Source organism: Lacerta agilis, chromosome 5, assembly GCF_009819535.1.
Source record: "Lacerta agilis isolate rLacAgi1 chromosome 5, rLacAgi1.pri, whole genome shotgun sequence".
NCBI lineage: Eukaryota > Metazoa > Chordata > Lepidosauria > Squamata > Lacertidae > Lacerta > Lacerta agilis.
The window spans coordinates 44,530,507-44,551,840 of NC_046316.1; the positions used below are offsets into that span (position 1 = coordinate 44,530,507).

Here is a 21,334-nt window from a genome sequence, read left to right on the forward strand (position 1 = left end):
AACACACTGAGCAATCTGAAGAAGTGTAGGCCTATCTGAAGAAGTGTGTATGCACACGAAAGCTCATACCAAAAACAAACTTCGTTGGACTTTAAGGTGATACTGGAAGGATTTTTTATTTTTTTTTTATTTTGCTTTGACACTGAGCAATGAAAGGCACCTACACCTAGTCACCCTTTCATTGCCCACAGACTGATCTGTGGGAAATGTGTAAGTAGGAAGATGTCCAACATGGCTTGGAAGTAAGCCTGTTTGAGGGGGGGCGGTATTTGTTTTTTGTTTTCCCCATGTGAAGCCACCAGAGAGGCTCCCAGCCTGTGTACACAAATGCGTCTGGGGTGTGTGTGCCAAACTGGGTCTTTGACCCAGGTGAAATAAAGCCTAGTTTTGCCCCTGCCTGCTAGGAAAGGAAGCCCACCACTTGCCCAGGGTGCCCTCAAATATGGACAGCAACCAAGAAAAGTAAAATGGAGGAGAGCTGACCCACTGTAGTCTGTAGCAGGTAGTGAGCATTTAGATCAGGCATAGGCAAACTCGGCCCTCCAGATGTTTTGGGACTACAACTCCCATCATCCCTGACCACTGGTACTGTTAGCTAGGGATGATGGGAGTTGTAGTCCCAAAACATCTGGAGGGCCTAGTTTGTCTATGCCTGATCTAGGGGTAACCAGAGATCACCTGCTTTGTGCTTTTTTAAAAAAAGAACTATGCCCCCTGCACTGTAAAGTGATGTGTTAGACAGAGACTGCTTTTCTCACTCTTCAGAATTGCTCTCCTCCAACAAAATATTCGGTTTGGTGCTTGGAAACCTCTAGCACCACATAACATAGCAGGAAAGCGGGATGCGAGGAAAGAAGAGGAGTGTTTATTATACCACTTCCGACCCTGCCTCGCCCCCAGTACTACTGCAGCTTGGAGGTTCTCGGGAATCCTTTGCCTCTCGTGTCATGGCGGGGAGGCCAATTAATAAACGACATTTCCCAGAATGCCCCGCGACAGCAAACTGGGCCGGGCTGTGCCGTAAACTACTGCTTAGGGGTGGGGAGAGCCGTCGGAAAGCGTCGTGCGCGGGCGACGGTCGCTTTACGGCTTGCCAGAGCCGGATCCGCTTCCGGAGTTAGGCACCCCGAAGGCAGCCTCCGCTGCTGCCCGTCCGCCGTTCCGCGTAACCTGGAGACGCGACAGCGCCGTTCGGCGATGGGCGGGAGGCGATTGTGACAGGCCGCGCTCTCTCTGCCCGCCCCCTCCTCCCTGCCCGGGCAGAGCGGGCCCCTCCAGGCCTGTCGGGATGGAGGAGGAGAGCATGGAGGAGGAGGGGGGCGGCGGAGGAGCAGCAGCAGGAGGAGGCGGAAGCGTCAGTAGCAGCAGCAGCAGTTACGAGGCCTTAATGGACGACCAGAACCACAACAACTGGGAAGCTGCGGCCGAAGCCGCGGGAGGAGGAGGAGGAGGAGGAGGAGCAGCAGGGAGCTACGGGCAGACGCGGCGCCGGCCCGGCTCTCCGTCCCCCGGGGAGCCCCCCGGGGCCTCCCTGTCGCCCCAAGAGGAGCTGGAGATCCACATGATGTCCGAGGCCGCCAACGGGCCAGGGAAGGGCTGCGAAGCCACGCCGGGCAAGGGGGGCCCCGCCGCCAGCATCAACCTCAACATCAACCCCTCGGCCTCCAAGTTCTGTGAGTGAGAGAGAGGCCGAAAAGGGCCGCCCTCCTGGCCAAGGGAGGACGAAGGGAAGCCGTGGCTACTAGCCAAAGCGGCCGTGTTCTGCGCCACCTCTATCCCACCACGGTCGATCTGTTAGGGAGCTGGGCTGAGCGGAGGAGGCCAGCTTGGTTCGTGCTCCTCCTTTCACTGCAGAACCAGGAGTGTAAGCTAAAGGAGCAGGCACGGAGCATCCTGGCCCATTTGCCTTTTTTAAGGTCGTCAGAAGAGCCCTGCAGCATCTGGCCAGGGGCCCAGCTAGTCCAACATCCTGTTCTCACCGTGACCACCCAAAGATGTCCCAGGATGCCCACATGCAGGGTCCTCCGCAAATAGCGGCTCCCAGAAACCGACATTCAGTTTATGGCCCATAAATCCTGTAGCATTGCTCTGTCCTTGCATCTTAGTGAAGGGATGGGTTTTTTTGGGGGGGGGAGGCGGGTAATAACCACAGTTGCTCCCTGGGGTGATGTGATTCTGGTTGTACCTGTCTTAACAGGTGAGGAGTTGGTGCTCTTGTGGGTTCATGATTATTGTCCCAAGTTGCTCCACAGCTGTATAGCTCTACACATATCAATGTTAAGAGATAACCAACTATGGGACATGTGTCTGATCTCTGGTGACATGAATTTGTGTGCTTATACACGCTAGAGACTGCTCTCATATGCCCGTCACCATATGGTCTCCAGCTGAGGATGGTGCCTTTTGCTTAAACTGTTTCCCTGACGTGTGCATGAATTGCTGTCCTCCCTAGTTTGGCTACATATATTGTTTTGGCTGTACAGTTCTTCTAAACACCAACAGTCAGATTTATGCAGAATAACATGGTCCTTCAAATAACCTTATCCCCAAACCATTTTGTTATGTTTAGCACTGCATATGGCTTATTTTACAGGGTAGTTGGAAGGATTGTTTTAATAAAGTGTGCAAGGCACTTGGAGCGCTTGAAAAACTGGGTTATATAAAACAATATCTTGCTCTTGTACCAGTAGGTTTCCAGAGAAGCTTACAATAAAAGATAATCAACAAAAACAATTCAACAACATAAAGCATAAAAAGTTGACCAATGTGCATTTACTTTTGCATGCGTGCACACACATGGTTATGGAAGTGCATGTTGTTTGATGTATTGTTTTACTAAGAAAAGTATAAATATTTGAGTTGGGAAAATTGCTATGTAAACATCTGTGTGTTTCAGGAGGCAATTGAATGCAAACATCTATCAGCTTCTTTGCTTGTGTCCTCTGGTGCCACACTATTCAGAGCCAAGCCATAGATTGCTTTACTGTTACATCTGAATTTTCCCCACCGCACAAACAATGAGCAGTAAGCCAAGAACAAACCTTGGTTATAGCTCATGATTTGTCTGGAGCAAAAAGGACCATAAATGTGGCTTGAGATGTAATGCTAAGCCAGACCATGGTTCTGTTCCAGGTAGCAGCAGGGCCAGAGTAGGGCAAAATGACTGCAAATTTTTCTTTTGAGTACCCACATGCTTGTTCACATTTCGCCATGGTTTGGCTTGGGGTTAGGTGCATATGTATAATGTCTGTCTTTAAACATGTTTTGTGTTGGAAGAAACATACTAATGTCACTAGCACACTGATGAGAACAAATTCTTGTTCTTGTATCACAGTGAAAAATAGGGGTTTTTTGCATCTCAAAAAAAACGTTTTTTGCATTTTAGAGATGAATTAAATTTAAGACAGCTTTACAGATGTTGCTAAGAATGTTGGTGCAATTATTTTATCATTCTTTTCGTTGTGTTCCATAAGTGCATTAAGATAATTTATTTTCTCTTGTAGTAATGAATGTTATAACAATAGAAGACTATAAGAGCACATACTGGCCAAAGTTGGATAGTGCCATAGATCAGCTTTTAACTCAGTGTCCTGGTGACTACATCCCCATCTCCTATGAACAAATTTACAGGTAAGAAAATTTGACAAGCTTTGTATGGTTCTGGAATAAAATATTTTGCATTTAAGGTTTGCTGTATATCAATTGTATGCACAGAAGCTACTTTTAATGCACTAGTATTGCATTCTTGGATAACAATATTCATTTTAATATTAGATTTTAAGACATAAGGTTGAAAGACAGGGTAAAAGTATGATAAAAAATGAACCAGGTAACACATTTTTGAAGCTTTCATTTATTGGACAGTAAGGTGAATAATTTCAGTTAATCTTGGGTTATGCATACAAAAGGAGGAAAAAGCTTCTAGCTGCTTTTTCCAGAATATGCATAATACTATAAACTCTTCCTTGTTCTCCCTTATTCACCTTTTCTCTAAACAAAAACCCCCAACTATTGTTAGCTTTCCTTATAAGGGATTTGCATCACCCCCTTAATGATTTTGGTTGCCATTTTTTTTTTTTGCATCTGTTCCAGTTCTACAATAAACTGCATGCAGAATTACAAAGATTACAGTGTTATGATATTGGCAAGTTTATTTTAAGTCCTTTTCCTAATGATCCTTAGCACAGAATTCTTTTTTTACAGCTGTTGCTTCACACTAGGTCAGCATTTTCATTGAGCTATCCACATTGACCCCCAACATTTCTTTACTGGCCAATGACCACTAATTCAGAAGTTATATGTGGAGTTAGGATTTTTTGAAATGTTCGTTACTTTATCCTTTTTTTACATGGAACTGCATTTGCTATTTTTATGTCAATCCATTCTGTTGGAGAGATCCTTTTGGAGCTCATAATCACTTGTTATATGGCTATGCTGAACACTTGGTGTTATCAGCAAACCTGGCCTTGTCACTTTTAAGTCTAGATCATTATTGGTTAATTAAAAACCATAGGTCTCAATTCAGATTCATAGGAGAACTCACTTCCTACATCCATTGATTGTGAGAACTGTCCATTTATTACTACTCTCTGCTTGCTGTTCTATAGTTTCTGATCTATAAGAGTAGTGGACCCTTCCTCTTAACTCATGACTGCTAAGCTTACTCAGGTGTCTTTGGGATCAGACTTTATTGAACACTTTTTGAAAGTTGGAATACACAATGTATGCTGAAGTCCCCCATCTGTGTGCTTATTGAGACTGTCAAAGAACTTTAAAAGGTTGGTTAGATAGGTCTTACTCTTGCAGAAGCTATGTTGGTTGTTCATCAAGATGTGTTTTTCTATAAGCTTGATAATACTATTTTTAATAATGTTTTCTACCAGTTTTCTTGGAGTAGATGTTAAGCTAACTGGTCTGTCACTTCCTGGATCTCTCTTTTAAAATGGATGTTACATTGGTCACCTTCCAGTGCTGATCTTGGAGACAAGACTACATTGGAGGCTGATCTTGGAGACAGACTACATTAAAAAAAAGAGGAATATCCAGAATGTCACATCTGAGTTCTTTAATTTTTAATTTGTCAGTAAGACCTACAATTTCATCGCTTGCCACCACTGTTTGCTTTAGTTCATCAGACTCTCTTCCTATGAAAGTTAGTTCAGGTACAGGGATTTGCCCTATGTTGTCTTCTGTGGAAACAGAAGCAAATCATTCAGCTCCTCTGCAATCTCCCATTCCTCCTCTAGCACACATTTGACTTCCTTGCCATTCAAAAAATGAAGTGCCTCCTTTGCTGGTTTCCTGCTGCTGGCATGTTTAAAGAATGTTTGCTGTTGGTCTTACTTATTTTAGTGACATGCTCTGTGTTGTCTTTTTCTTTGCACCCCTTCCTGTCTGCTTGCATTTATTTTGATCTCTTCATTTGGACAGGACTTTCATTTTCTTTGACTCCACTCACTAACTGTGCTGTTGTCCTCTTGACCTAGGTGGAACCTTTCTGAAATGTTGCATACATTCTAGCTGAGCATCTAAAAACTCCCAAGTATTTTTAAGAGTTTTTACTTTCTTGACTTTCCCTTTCAACTTCCCTTTTTACCCTTCTGTTTAATTTTGAGAAGGTTCTTTTGAAGCGTGTGTGTGACTGCTTTCAGTTTCCTTGGCAGTTCCCTACTTCCATATATGTTGAATTTGATAGCATTGTCATACAGTATGCATTTGGTTCAACAGCACTTTACACCCCCTCTTTACCACTTAAATTTAAGTCTTGTGTCTCTTCCCATCTGATCAGTTCCATTAGGGCAGACATTTTTGGGCATCCTGAAATCTTACATCCATGACTGCAGTCACCCAGTTAATGTGTGGGTAGTTTGTCTCCTATTACTATAGCACTTCCTCCTTAGAATGCTTCCTTGATTTGGATTCACAATCTCAAGTTTACCATTTTTGTTAGGGTGGTGGGAGATGACAGTGTGTCCTCAACAATTAAGTTACTAGTGTCACCCACTGTAAAGGAGCCTGTCCCTTTTGGGAATTCTAGCATTTTTGACTATGTCCTCTTTGACTTACGGTGCTGTGTCATCCCTAGTATGCACTTCCTGTGCTTTCTGTAGAGTTTGAATCTAGTGATGACCGTGTGCTGCTGGTTCTCTTTATTCCGCCAGGTTTCCATTATGCCCGGTATGTCTATGCTGTTCTTTAAAACCAAACGCTGCAGCTCTCCCATCTTGTCTTGGAAACTTCTAGTATATAAATACCTATAAATGGTGTCTCTCTCCAAATGTCTCTGGCATAATGTTTTCCACTATGGTGCTTTCTATGATTGGGAAAATTTATGGAATATTCAAGGGTCATCCAAATACAGTATGAAGAACAATAATTCCTCAAGAGATATGAAGTGGCCTTTCTTTAGTTAAAAGGGGCTTGGTGATTTTGGACAGGGATTGGATTGTTGGTCCCTTCAACTCTGATTCTAATAGCAAATGCATGTTTAATGGCAATGCTAGCTTGGCATTGGGGGTGTTGAGAACCCTCAATAAAATGGGCTGAGAATCATGGTTTACTGGAGGATTCCATGGAAATGAACAAAAGCTGTAATGCTGGCAGAATATCACTGGTGCTAAAACTTCAATTCTTTGTTATCCTCTACTTTCCTCATCTCCAGACACTTGCTATGTGTACACACAACGCTTTACAGTGCTTATCTCATGGAGCTTTGCAATGACTCCATGAAATAGGTGAGGCCGAGAGATGTTTGGGTCTTGTCCATGACCAACCAATTTTCTTTATTGCTCACCCTAATATTTGTCTAAAAGCAGCCCAGTGACTAAAAGCAGCATTCTGTTTGCTGAAAGCTGACACCATCTGACTTGTGCTTCATCTGCCCCACTGTAAAAGTATCTTTCTGAGAAGGACAGCAGGAGGTGACCACTCACTTTTTGAAAATATGGACTAGGGTACTGTCATGTACCAAGCGTCAAAGAAATTGATTGCATGCGCTTCCATTTCCTCTGTTGTTCTGGGAATTCTAACATGGGGCAGAAGAGAGGGAGATATACAGAGTTATACACAATCAATATAAAGTTAGTTGTGGTGTAGTTCCATTTATTTTGGTGAAGCTGTTTCATTCTGTTACTTTATCCTGTTAAGATAGGCTCACTCATGAAAGTGTTGCCATCCATTCCAAGGCAAGTTGCTGTTTTTGTTTTTTTCCTGTTAAAGACAGGCACACTCGTGTAAACTTATTTCCTAAATCATTTGGTTTCATTCACAAGAAACTTGTTAGACTTTATTATCTGAAAATACATACATACATACAGTACATACATACATACATACAAATACATACATACATTTTTTTCTTGGTGATTCAGAAACGTCATATTGCATACAGTGACCAAAACGGCACCATTGACCATATTACATATATGGGAAACAAAATAGCTTTGACCTTATCATTGCAGAAGTGTTTTATACAATAAAATGAACAAGGGTTCCAAGACGTATTTTTTAATTAATTAATTGATTAAACTTGATTTTTAAATATTTTTTTACCACCAATTAAACACCCTTCTGATTTTTAAAACACAACAAGTTCATGGTTAGCCCATTCTACAAAAAAAGTATGATGCATGTGTTGGTTGTGGTTTGCGTGCTATGGCTTATTGAACATACCAAGGTACAAAATGACTAAAATTCACTTGGAATGGTCGGTGAACTTTTTCTGTGGCACATAATACCATTTTTATACCTTGTTTTGAAAGAGACAAAAATTAGCTTTATTTTGAAACCAAAATAAGCCCAATTGGTTGAAAAATAAGCAAAACCGGAGGTTTTTTCTAAACTGACGCAGAAATTGCATTAGTCTGAATCATGTGAAAATTGAAATTTTTAAAAATTTCTCCTGTGTCCACTTTTGGACCAAAAACTCTTAAAGAATTAATTGGAGGTTATCTCATAGGTATCTACACATAATTTTTTAAAAAATATAAAATCTGAGTCATGAGAGCACGGCTGAGTATTAAAATCAAGTGATTTGGCGTGAAAGGACCCTAGTAGAAAAATGGTTATGGCCTTGTATCTGAGAATTGTGATAGTTTTGTTTCTGAAATTAATACAGTGGTACCTTGGTTTTTGAATGTCTCCATTGATGAATGTTTCGGAAGTCTTCCACTGATGTACCACTGTATTTTTCTCAATTTTCTCTGTAAATTTTCAGACTGCCCTTTGTGCCTCGGTTTTCAAATGTTTCAAAAGTCAAACGGTCTTCCGGAACGGATTATGTTCGAAAACCGAGGTTCCACTGTACTTAAAAGTTCAAATGAAGCATATTATTTAATGATACAAAAAATAACATAAACTTATAACCGAAAATACATATACATAGAACAATTGTTTTGTTTGTTATTGCATTATTGTTATATCATGTTTGGTACTATTTTTTCATGCATAACAAACCATTTTAAACCCCTATTGCCTAATTTATTTGCTTGTTATATACCATCCCTTAAATAAAGGAAAAAAGAAAAGAAAAAAAGAGAATTCTCCCCCCCCACCACCACAAAAGAAAAAAAAAGTTTTTCCCCTCGCATTTTGTTATGTCTTAATAAACTTCAGTTTCGACTTCCTGCTAATTCCTAATGTATGGACTTATTTCTAAAAGATGAATGTGCTGGATTCAATAAATATTCCTAAAAATAATTGTCTAATACATTCTAGCAATATTATGCATCCTTAATTTTGTTATCCAAGTGCTTATCTTAATCATTCGAACGCTGGTATAGTGAATGAAATTTTACTATATTTTTGCACATATATCCTGTATCCATCCCACTTTTCCTTGAATTTTTGTTTTGAATTTCCTCTAAGATTGTTTGTCAGTAATGCCATCTCGGCAAATTCCTGTAACTTAGTTTGCCAATCTGTTATTTTTGGAACCTCCTGTTGTTTCCATCCTTTAGCCACTAGGATTTGGGCAGCAGCCATTGCATACAGGAATAGTTCTCTTGATTGCTTTAGAATATCTTTGTCGACTATACTCAATATAAATGCCTCCGTTTTTTTTTAATAAAAGTTATTCCCAACATCTTTTTTAACTCATCATAAACCTTTCCCCAGAATATCTTGATCTTCCCACACGTCCACCACATGTTATTTTCTGTATTATTAAATAATATGAATAAAAATTTTAATTAATAAAAGTTCAAATGAAGCATTTTGGAGTCCCACGTGTTATAATTGTTATTTAAATATAATTTTGTTTTCATTTTACTGTTTTACTTTTGATCTGAGAACACTGCATGCATTGTCAGAGATATTCCCCGTGTACAGTTTTGCTGATGTTGCAATTTTGGAAAGTTCTTAAACGCAGTAGTATTTGGCAATGAAGGTATTAGATGTTAAGACTTATGTACAGGTAGATAATAACTTTGAATGGATTTCTCTTTTGATCTGGATTAAATTGACGTGATATGTAGTAGAGATCTGGAGACACACACACATTGCTTCAGAACCAACTTCTGTACTTGGGTAGGACCTGTTTCACCTTGTATTCAGGATAGAGCCTTGATTTTGATTTTCTGAGTAATTTGATGTCCACCTGCTTACTACATGACAGCCACTGTCAATGTGAGCAGGAGGTTCTCTGCTGGTGCACCGTGGTGCAGCTGCCAGAGAGAGAAAATAAATATTGCATCCCTGAAAATGACTGGCAACAGTGAAGAAGTCCACACCCAGCATGGATCCTCTTGTCTCCATTGACTTGCATATGAAAATCATGGTAGCTTTCAGAGCCCCAATGCATGCCTTCAGAGCAGTTCCTGCCGTCAGTGTGAGCAGGGATTGTTATGAAGGTGCTATCCTATATAGCTCCAAGGTGGATACGAAGCATCATAGACAGCCCTCTTTTTGTTTCAGGCCACATTGGTGAAGATCTGAAAACTTCTAAAGCAGCACTCTTTGGTTTGTTACTTGGACTTGATATGAAGTGGCTTCATGCCCCTTGATATGTGGTATTTTCTAGGTCAAGATGAAGGAACAGCTTTATGCTCCTTAAGGTTTTGTGGCTTTGATGGAATTTCAACCATACTTTAGACAGGTGCTCAGAACAGAACCATTTCCAGTGTTGGTAGTCTTAGGTGGAATCTACACCAGTAGCTTTTCGTGCAAGTTATTCTGATCGGAGTGCAGTGGGACTTTCTTATACTGTACTTTCACACCATTTGTTTTGTTGTGCAAAATTTGTGTCATCAAGAGACAGAGGAAGCTTGGAAATTGGCAGGAAAGCAGGGTGGATAAAAATCATTGATTTTTTAAATTTTAAATCAGAATTTTAAAATATAATGCTTTAGGAGGAAAAATCTTTCTAAATATATTTTCTGTTTAAGTTACCTTATAGTCCAAAGGAAATAAAGATTTGTTTAAACATGGATACATATGCTATAATATTGTTTTAGTTAAATAAATTGTTTTAATTGTTATTAAGGAAATGATTATTTTTCTCCTTCCAATAAAGTACAGCAGAAAAGTTGTCCAAATATAAACAGTTAACTTATTAAACCTCACAATAATTTCATAATTACTGGTCTATGTATTTCTAATAGTATAACCAAATCAGTAATTTTTGATAACAACTGTGAAAACTACTCTGAAAATTTATTATTCCAAAAATGAAACCTTCATCTGGTTGTAAATATTAAGATTATACCAGCAGGAATGATTCTTTCTGTAAAAATAAAATAAAAAATGATTTAAATCAAGTCTTACTGACTAGTGTTTTAAAATCAAGATTTAAATCAAATCCACCCTGCAGGAAAGTAGAGAAAAGCACTAGTCTGGACACCTCTTCAATGTCTTTCACTTTAAGCAAGTCGTGGAATACTGATCACAGATGATTGCTGAAATGTGGTTACTACTAGTGGCAGAACTGTCAGTTTACATTCAGAAATAGCACCTTTAAATCCTTGTAATGTGCAGGTATTTCTGTGCTACTTGTTTTGTTTGTGGTTTGCAGCTCGCATTGCTTGGAAAGCCAACAAATATTAGCTTAGCTCAGTCTAAGCATTATTTATTTTGATTTTTAGAATCTCCTTATATGGAACATTTCAAGGTGATGTCAAAATGTCAAAATATACATTATAAACAATATCACATGCAAGACCAACAGTTTAAACACAGTAAAAGAACTCATGATAACGATTATATCAATAACTCTTTAAGCAATCAAACAATAAAACCTCTTTATCCCAACAAACGTTATATGATCACCTAACCTTTAAAACTCAAACAGCCCCCAAGAAGTAGAAGGAAAATATCTGCACTTAAGTGCCTAGGAGTACAGTGGTACCTCGGGTTACAGACGCTTCAGGTTACAGACTCCACTGACCCAGAAATAGTACCTCGGGTTAAGAACTTTGCTTCAGGATGAGAACAGAAACTGCAGCAGCAGTGTGGCGGCAGCGGGAGGCCCCATTAGCTAAAGTGGTACCTCAGGTTAAGAACAGTTTCAGGTTAAGAACAGACCTCCAGAACGAAGTTCTTAACCCGAGGTACCACTGTAAAGTAAAGGAGTAAAGATTACCGTACTTGCTTAAAGTGAAAGACATTGAAGGGGTGTCCAGACTAGTACTTTTCTCAGCTTTCCTGCCTATTTTCAAGCTTCCTCAGCCTCTTGATGACAGAAACTTTTGCCCAGCACCAAAATAATGCCAAAGTCTGTGCAAAGTAAGCCTCCTTAGGGAGGGCATCCGTTGGCAGGGGGGCCACCACCGAAAAACCCTTCTTCTTTTGTAACTACTCTCCAGACTTCTGCTGGAGGCGGGCACAGAGAGGGAGGCCTGTAAACACCTGGGGACTGGGTAGGTTCATATGAGAGAACTGGGTATAGGGGTCCTGCGCCTGTGTGAGGCTTTGTAGGTTTAAACCAGCATTCTGTGCCTAACAGGGAAAGTGTAAAGTAGTTGACAGGAATACCTTAAAGACTCTCTGAAGGTATTAGATGAAGTGCATATAGCTTGAGAAAGTGGCCCATGTTAATTCAGACTCCTGTCACGTGAATAATTATTTGATGGCTTTCCATAACAATTTGATACAATCAAGCTATTCTATTAAAATCCCAGACATTATATATGAGGCAGCCTTAACTTTTCAATGTTTGCAAGGCTGTCTGTAGGGAGCACAGGTAGTAAGTAGGCTGCTACAAAGCCTGTTGGATAAATAGGGTCTTTGTTTAGGGTGTGTATTGCTGAAGTTTCCTTTTAATTTTAAGCGGAATTTCTACTGGCTTGACATTTCTTGTTTTTTGCCCCCCTGTGCTGCAAACTGTTGTCAATTCATCACTGTTCCTGTATTTATTTCTGCAGTTGTGTGTATAAATGTGTGTGCCAGCAACATTCGGAACAGATGTATAGTGACCTAATAAAAAAGATAACTAACCACTTAGAGAGAGTCTCAAAGGAGCTGCAGGTAAGAAGCTGCACAATTTTGTTTTCCTGGGATTTGGCATTTTACTGGGAGTAGTGTGCCAGTGATCATTTGAAATGATTGTTATCACAGCTGTTACCTATGTAGAACTCAACTAAACCTTATGTGTAATGCGTGAGTGTAGAGCACTAACCTTTGAATGATTCCTCTATGAAAATGAGGTTTCACTGTATTTGCTTAGGTCCTGTATTTTATAAAACTGTCATGAACCAAAAGTTGAAATAGATGCAATGGAACATTCTTGACTCTTAGACCTCTAGACTTCTCTGGGATAACATAAAAGTGAGCCAAAACCAGAGCAATTATTAATGTATATTTAAATTTTCTAAAAACATTTCCTTAGTGGTCCATTATGGCACATCATAACCTATCCCGGGTCAGCACAAAAGTGCATTGTTTCCTCTTATTGGGTCAGCACTGCCCCCAAAGGATCAGACATTACTATATTTTTGCCTGGGTAAATGCCTTTGTGTTTTAGGATTGACCACAAATCCATCGCAGAACTTCAGCTTTGATTGAGTCTTACTTATACTGCTGATACACATTTGTTTTTACCTAGCCAATGTCACTTGTAGGTGACATTGCCATCTTAAGAGGAGCTCCCCCTTCTCTTGGAGCATAAAAGTTTCTTTTTGTTCCTTCTTGCTTGCCATCAATGATGAGGGCAAGCATTTAGTTCCACCCTCAGTACTGAACTACAGATATTCTAATACCTCTATGCTATACATTAAAACATGTAGAGCTGTTTACACTCGTGGTTCAAGGTTAGGCAACAAGATGCAAAGGAAAGGAGAAGTACATTAAGAGAACAAGTATAAAAGTGAGTGGTAATAAGAAAAATTGTTGAGTCAATTTCTTACTCAGGGCTTGTAGAAAGATGAGAGAAGTGGCTAGAAGTTCCTATCCCCATGCATGTTTACTGATTCTTTACTGGAATGTAGGGCTTTAATTGAGGAGGACTCCTGAGAGCAGCTGCTGCAACTCCTGTTCCCTTTAATCCACCACTATCTTTTTTCTGCTTGTCCTGGCTGGGCAGCGAAAGGCATATGGTTACAGACCCCACCATAACGGAAGTCTTACCTGGTTCAGGGTAGACATGGCCCACTGTACATCTCTGCTTCTGCTGTCACCTCTTCTTAGTCTCTGCCTGCTCTTCCTCCTAGCTTTGAATGTGCTTTTCAAAAATGACATTTTTTAAAAATCTCTAAAAAAATCAAATCCCTTAAAAAAATCTGTGTTGCTTTGTTTTTACTTTTGCCATTGTTGCTGCTGCTATGATTCTGCATTTTCTGCTGTGAACATCATCCAAATACTACTCTGTTATTGCAGATAGATGCTTGGATTACTCTTTGAATTTAACTGTTATCAGATTTCATTAAACTATTCAGTCCTTAGTGATGCAGTGTAGTGCCAGAGTTCTGCATCAGCATTGAATTTAGGCTTCCTTCCTGTTGGGAACAGGGTTTTTAGGTCTTTGTTCTCTTTTCCGCGAGCCTGTCAAGGCAGAGGTTGATATGGATAAATTTCAGAGGTAGATGCTGGGATTAATAGGCATATAAAGTTTGTATTATGTTAAATGCACAAGCCTTAATACATTTAATCACCGTACCTAGGTCTTCATGTAGTTTTTGTGTAGAATTTTTGGGGTCAGGTGTAGTGCCTCTTATAGTCATCCTGGTGTATGGCTTGTGGTATCCATCATGCAGTTGCAGTTGCCTGGCCTCTCCCAGGCTTTTACTTTGTGACTGACTTTACTGTTGCACCTTAATGTTCTAGCTAAATAAATGAATAAAAACTTGGATTCCACCTTTGTACTCTCATGTTCAAGGTGATCAACATGTGCTTCTCAGGCAGGTACCTATCCAGATACCAACCAGACCAATACCTGCTTTATTTCTTACGTGCCTTCAGATCATGGGTCTTGCAGCCCTGAAGTCTGCTCACCCCCAAAATATGTTGATCCACATATCAGATTTTATTGTATCTCAATTTGTCAATCTTTGGAATGAATATTCGCATAATGAGAGCAACAAAAAGTGTGTGGCAAGCCGCTTTAAGAAAATGGAGGCATTTACTAGGGGAAAGGCTAGCTTTTCTCTGGCCTCTTCCAGTCTTCTCTCTGCTCCTCTGTCCTGATAGAGATGGGAAGGTAAACATGATTCGCTTCCAACTTCTAAGCTTCTTTTACAAGATGCCATAATTTACATGTAATCTGATGCTTTTTCATGAATTAATTATTTAGACACTCTTTATAATCTGTAAATCTTATTTTCAGCATCACACAATTTTTATTGGCAATGATTCCACTGGTGTGAAGTGTCAAATGTATAAGGGTTGTTTGCTAAAAAGAAAACTTGCCGCTGGATAGCACATTGTGCCTCTGAAGCATTATTCCCTAGTAAATTCAAATGGTCTGATACTTGTGTATTGCTTTGCTATGCAATAAGATTGAACATTGTGATTAGTTATTAAAAGTAGTGCTTCCTTAAACTTGTTAAAGACTTAATTGCAAAATGTCAACATTGGTAACTGAATGTTTTGAGGCAGCCGCAGCAAGTGTCCACATGTAAGTATTTACAAGTTAAATAATCAGCCATTTCTAAACAAGATGTTTCTTGGATCTACATGGAGATACCCATGGGAACCAGAAAAACCTGTGTGTATTTATGGTTTCCCAACTATGCTTATTTGTTACTTAAGAGATTTATACCCTTCCCTTCATCAGATATCCGATGCAGGTTGGCAGGAACATGAGACAGCACCTGTTTCATTGTGGTGCCCAGAAAGCACAGCTCCTTCTTCATGTGATTTGCTTAATAACAGCAGAGAGCAGCTAACATATCTCTGCTATTCTTATTCTTATTCTTCTTATTAATTGTTAACCTGCCCTTCACCTTAAAGTCCCAGAATACATTTTTATTTGTAAATCTTTTGACCTCCCCTTTTGTTTAACATGTTTTTGTTTTTATGGCACAAATTGGGATCCTGTGAGACTCCCCATTGGAGTTGGAGTTCAGTTTCCACCAGTGCCAGTTAGCAAAGTCAGTGGTCAGATTATGGGAGTTGCAGTCCAACCTGTGGAGTAGGGCCGCAGGTTCTCATTCACTGCCCTTCTTGTGCTATTGTTACGTTTTTTAGTTGTCATTCTGTTTTTATTTCTCTTGACTAGATAGAAGCTGCCGTGATTGCTCCATTCTAGACTGGAAAAGTGAGCTAAAGATCTCACCATGTAACTAACTGCATATTGCTAGGCCTGAGCAAACGAGAGAACGTTTGTGTGTAAAATGTTCACAAGTGCTGCCACCTGGGTGAACAATGCTAGGATTTCTGTAGCTCATTCATTTCCTCTGTTCACAAACAGGATTTTGTTCACATTTTAGGATTTTGGTGATTCCTCTACCTTGTCCCCAGCGCTGGTGGAGGTGCTTGAATTCTGAAGGGGCCTGCTTGAGCATAGGAGGAGCTGATCAGTATCCAAGATGGGGCCAGAGTTGTTGCTGGTGTAGTCTTGCACTGGTGAAACTGTAGCAACGTTTTGCTTGAAAGGGAGGGTAGGGATAAGCAGGTTAAAGCTGAATGTGTTTGCCTCTCATAGGTTGGCACAAGCTTGATCTGTGACAGCTGCAGAGGAATGTTCTATCTTTCTGCAGGATGTAACAGATCCTTCAGAGTGTCCTTGCCTATCTCTCATTTAACATTAAATATTGTCATTATTTTAGCACTCAATGGATTTCTTGATAATATTCAGCTCTTATCCCATTCCTCTGTATAGTGCAGTGAAGTAGTAATTTAGCAATTTTGCTTTCTGTGTGACTCTAAGAAACAATTTGAGTGACAAGTGAGGTTAACTTGCAGTGAGCAACCTGAATAGATGATGTCTGCTGTGGACTCTCTACCAGCTTAGGAGAAAAAAGGGTTTTCCATTCTGTAATTTGTACTGTAGGTGGCAGCATAATGCTTTCACTGTCTGAATACTGTTTAAACTGCAGAAAATACAAGATAGATTTTTTCATTTGGAAACCTTGTAGCTTTCCTGTGCATTAGATTGTCTCATAGATTTACAGATCCTGAAGCTTTGTTCCATACTGACTGTTCCCTGTAACACCTACCACCTCCCTCTTATCCTCCACGTGCACTACACTAAATACAGCTTATGCCTGATATATTACCTCCCCCCTTTATGTCACATAGTAACTATACATCAGTAACCATTAAACAAGTTTTGGAGATAGATGCAGATGAAAATCAGTTGTATAAATATAGAAAGGTTGCATAAGTCTACTTGGCATACTGTATTGTAATGGACGTTAATGGAATTTGAAGCACAGCCTGAGAAAAACACTTGAGGGGTTTGTATGTAAGATACATCCAAGACCCAGTGCAGTTCTGCCAGAACTGATTTTATGTACTCAGACCATCTTGTCCTAGCGAGCAACCTGGCTTCCAAATTCTGCAGCTGCTGCAGTTTCTGAACTGTGTTCAAAGGCAGCCCCATTGCATTGCAGTTGTCTAGCTCGGAGGTTACCAGAGTTTAGACCAGAGCTTTCCAAACTTTCCATGTTGGTGACACACTTTATAGACGTGCATCATTTCACAACACAGTGATTCAGTTTTACTAGAAAACCGAAACTAACTCCTTTCCAGCCCCGGGAGGAGCGCGAGGAGCATTTGTGTGACACACCTGCATACTGCTGCCAACACGTGTCACAACACACAGTTTGGAAAGCTCTGGTTTAGACAACAGCAGTTAAGTTGTCTCTATGGGTCACTTGCTAAAACTGGAAATAATTTAAAATTCATTAATTGCTATTTTACAGAAACTTTAAACACTGAAAGTGTTGAACACACACTGAAGAGTTTATACTTAGTCTTATCTGTTGTTATTGTTGTTGTTTTAAGTTAAATCCAGGAATAGTGGAACTACTGTGAGTGATTTTTTCTTTTTTTGGTCTTCCATTGAGCTATGTCAGAATACTATGGCTTTAGTTTGAGCCCTGGGTGGCTATATATGAACATTCATAATAAACTCACATTACTGGTTATTTGGTAACTAACTTTAACTATTTGCATATATCCACATGGCATGTTGTTTGGTTCTACTGTATTGCCAAGAGGTAGGGAGAATCTTCCAATTTCTCGGAATTTTTTTATCAGGTAAAGAAGTATCATGTCCTTCAGGCACAATATGGTGACACGTTCAGTAATGGCTAACCAAATAGTTATATATGATAACATACTGCTTGGTAAATGGATGTCTACACGGCTCACTTTTTTTAATCAGAAAGGTAGTGCAGTGAACAAACCTATATGTTGGCTTTTCTGTCAAAGAGAACATGCTAGGTTTTCGTTTTGCTGCTGCTTCAGATAGAAGGACTGCTTTATTCAGAATTTTATAAAGAATGGAAATGAGGGTGGTTTCTTGAATTTACTTTGCATTGATTATATGTCTGCAGCATAAATAAATTTCCCCTTTGGGATCCTTCCTCTAAGGGAAAAAGAAAATGTAACCAACATTTTGTCAAAATATATACTGGTACATAAACAGCCGCAGGGCTCAGTCGTGGTTTCCATAGTGACTGCTTAGCCATCCTCAGGCAAGTGTAACAAAATCTGAGAGTTCCTCCAAACCATGGAACTGCAGGGACAGAGATGTAAGTGGAGGGCCAAAATAAGGCACAACCTCTGCCACTCCTGCCTAGCTCTAAATTGTGGAGGGGAAGATGGAGATAGGTTGTCTTTGTCTTTCTGCTTTCCAGGGGCGGGGGTCCCTGGCAAGCCCCTCTCTATCCCCACACCAGCTCTGCATGCAGTGGATTGGAAGGAAGGAGAGCACATACTTTTACTAGAGGTGTGCAGCACCTCTGCTAGGGCTGAGTAGCAAGTGATTTGGGATGTCTTTACCCCTCACTATGGTGAAATGAAATGTAAATCAAGTGCCCTAAGTTGGCCGAATGGTACTTTGTGTCTGTACTTTTGTGCACACTGTATCTCTGGTTTCTTAATGTTTCTTTAGGTTCGTGGACTTCGAAATGTTGCCTGTGGAACACTGGAAATCAACGGATGGTTATCCTTGTTAAAGCAGAACAGTGGATGGGTTGGAAGGGCGGGTTGGAAACTTCTTCAAAAATGCTCGTGCTTGAAAATAATTTGTCCAAAACTTCTCCAGCACTCTGCAGACAGCCTTGCACGCAGCCATCATAAGGCTTGCTGGAAGGCAGTCCCCTCCCTCAAAGCACAAGCAGGTGCTTGAAAGTCAAGGCATCCATTATGAAGCTTCTAGCGTGTTAAATAATGTACAAGCAAAAATACCCGCCATCGCTACCTCTTAAATTATTTTATGGTAAGAAGCAGCATAAGGCAAACCTTCATTCTCCCCTGAAAATATGAAAGTAATCATAGAATTGTTGAGTTGAAGGGACCCGAAGGGTCATCGAGTCCAACCCCCAGCAATGCAGGAATCTCAGCTAAAGCATCCAGGGTGAGAACCAAAACACAGCCATCCTTCAATATTTGCACTTTTCCTAATTTTGTGATGCAGTTTTCCAACCAAACAATGTTTACAAAAATGTAAATTTTGAGGGCAATATTTACAAAAATGAATCACAGAATTATAGAACTGTAGAGATGGAAGAGACCCAAGGGTCATCTATAGTCCAACCCCCCCTGCAATGCAGGAATCTCATCTAAACCATCCAGCACAGATGGCCATCCAACCTCTGTATATACCTCCAAGGAAGGAGAGTCCACAACCTCCTGAGGAAGTCTGCTCTTGTGCCTTGCAAAACTCTTAATCTTACCTGCTGAATTGAACATCGGTTTAGCAAAATCTTAAGCAAAAATGTTTATTGGAGCAAGATGTTCTTAGCAGCAGTGTTAGTTGAGGTTTGCAGGTTTTTAGATGTTTCTGTAGTCCTTCATATGTAAAAATTGTGCCTCTCCCCTCCTCAATTTCCTTCTTTTCTGGGTGATGCTAATCTTTATATAAATGAAATGTTAGCTAATCATCACTTCTTCTGGATAACCTTATGTTGTGGTGTTTTTCTCCATTTCCAACCGTTCAAATGGTTGAATGCATTTCAGTATTTCATTTTGAGTTTAGCATTGAGCAATTTCATCCTGAAGGGGTAATTTTAACTTGTTAAGACTTGAATCTGAAAGGTAGGACTTAGATTTGGCTTCCAGCATCAGTGTAAAACCATCCCTTGTACCCTAATCATAGAGCTGGAAATAACCCTCCCGTATAGTAGCTTGTAGAAGTGAAGCATAACTTTTTAAAAAGAATAATGATAATTCATACAGAGAAATTTCAAGCAAACAGATTTGCAGTTCTTAAATACTGTTGCTGGAAAAGAAAAGGAATATAATGGAGAAAAAGGAACATGCTTCAATAAGAAAGTATCGGTTGAAAAAGTTTGTGCTTAAAAATAAGTATAATGCTGGAAGACCTGTTGCCCTTGCAAGTCTGTTTGCAAGTTGTTACAGTATGCAGTTGATCTAATAATGAATTTAATTATGCATACAAGAACTCCCTAGGTATCTTTTGAACTTTTTAACAGTTTATATTAATTTTTAATTTAGCAGTCTCGGAAAATCACTTTTCATTCTATACTAAGGAAGACTGACAGAAATACTGTGAAAATCACATTTTTCTTTTATGCCAAAAGATTGTCTCCATTATACATTAGGTTTTGGAAATCTTTTCTACAACATGGGATAAACATTTTTGCAAGCAGAGGGTATGTGTGAAGCAAAGGGTTTTTGCAGATGGGATTCAAAATTAAACTAAATTGAAAAAAATTAAACTATCTCTCAGTCGTATTTTCAGAGGGGTAACGTAGCTGTGTTAGCCTGTTGCAACATTTCCGAGTGATTCACTGTGCAGCTTGTTTAAAAAACTTTAGTGTCAGCATTAACTTATTAGGGAGTTCTTCAGATAGTTGTATAGGTTTGTATCTAGTGTAGCACTGCGTCAGGGTTGCGTCTGCACAAGAATTTCCGCTTGCAAAGTGGGACTTCCCCCCTCTTCTTCCCCTATACACTCTTGGCATTATTTAGGGGTTCTCCCAACCCTCTGGAACAGATTTGAGGAGAGCGCACACAGGGGCAGGACTGGAGGGGTGGAAGTCCTGTTGCGCAAGTGGAAATCAGTCTGTGCTAGACAAGCTTCCCTCCATGAATTGCATATGCAACTTGGGATTTGTTGGGCCTGAGTTTTATGCTTTACCTTTTTAAGAGAATTACTGTTGAATTTTGATGTGTATTCAGCATATTCAGTTACAAGTGGAAGAGCAAATGCTCCTTCTCAGAATATAAATAATTACATTAAATTGATGCCAACTTCTTGGAATATTCTGAAGTGTCCCTTTCAAGAAGAGATCCTTCAACCCATAGCAACAACAGAACTTTCCCACACTTGACGTCATCAAGACCCAATTATGATTGCTAAAAGCATTTCTTGGTCAGTAAGTGTTGCAGTAATTGTAATGTTAGTGCCGAATACAGATATAATGATTCCTTCAACAATTCTTGGATGCTCTTTAGGAAAATTAGGATACAAACACACGTTTTTTTTTGCTTAAATAATAATTTAATATTATTATTAAATAATAATTTAACCGGATTTCCCCTCCCCCCTGAAAATTCTAATAGAATGTGTGTGTACTGATGTACCTGGAGCAAGTATAACCTGGACCACTATGGTTCAGTGCCTCAGTTCCAGGTTCCAGCCAGCCATGCCCTTTTCTGGGATATTCCATACCATCCCCCTGTCCCCTGCAACAGACATTTGACATTCTGTGGCTACTGAGCATGCTCAGTCCTCATTGGCTGGGTTTCAGGTCCTATCCCTTCCATAGTC

At 40.0% G+C, this 21,334-nt stretch overlaps 1 protein-coding gene across 3 annotated transcripts in view; it reads left to right on the forward strand.

Moving 5' to 3' along the window:
- The first annotated feature begins 1,134 nt into the window (after window positions 1-1,134).
- Window positions 1,135-21,334, forward strand: part of CACUL1 (CDK2 associated cullin domain 1) — a 34,577-nt gene continuing 14,377 nt past the window's right edge. The window contains exons 1-3 of one of the 3 annotated variants that reach the window (XM_033149541.1): window positions 1,135-1,445; window positions 3,504-3,630; window positions 12,357-12,459. In XM_033149541.1, the coding sequence (XP_033005432.1) occupies window positions 1,289-1,445; window positions 3,504-3,630; window positions 12,357-12,459 (387 nt within the window). In that variant the 5' untranslated portion in view covers window positions 1,135-1,288. Of the gene's footprint in view, window positions 1,446-1,480; window positions 1,674-3,503; window positions 3,631-12,356; window positions 12,460-21,334 lie in introns of those variants that run through there. The other 2 variants (XM_033149540.1, XM_033149542.1) reach the window with 2 other exon arrangements.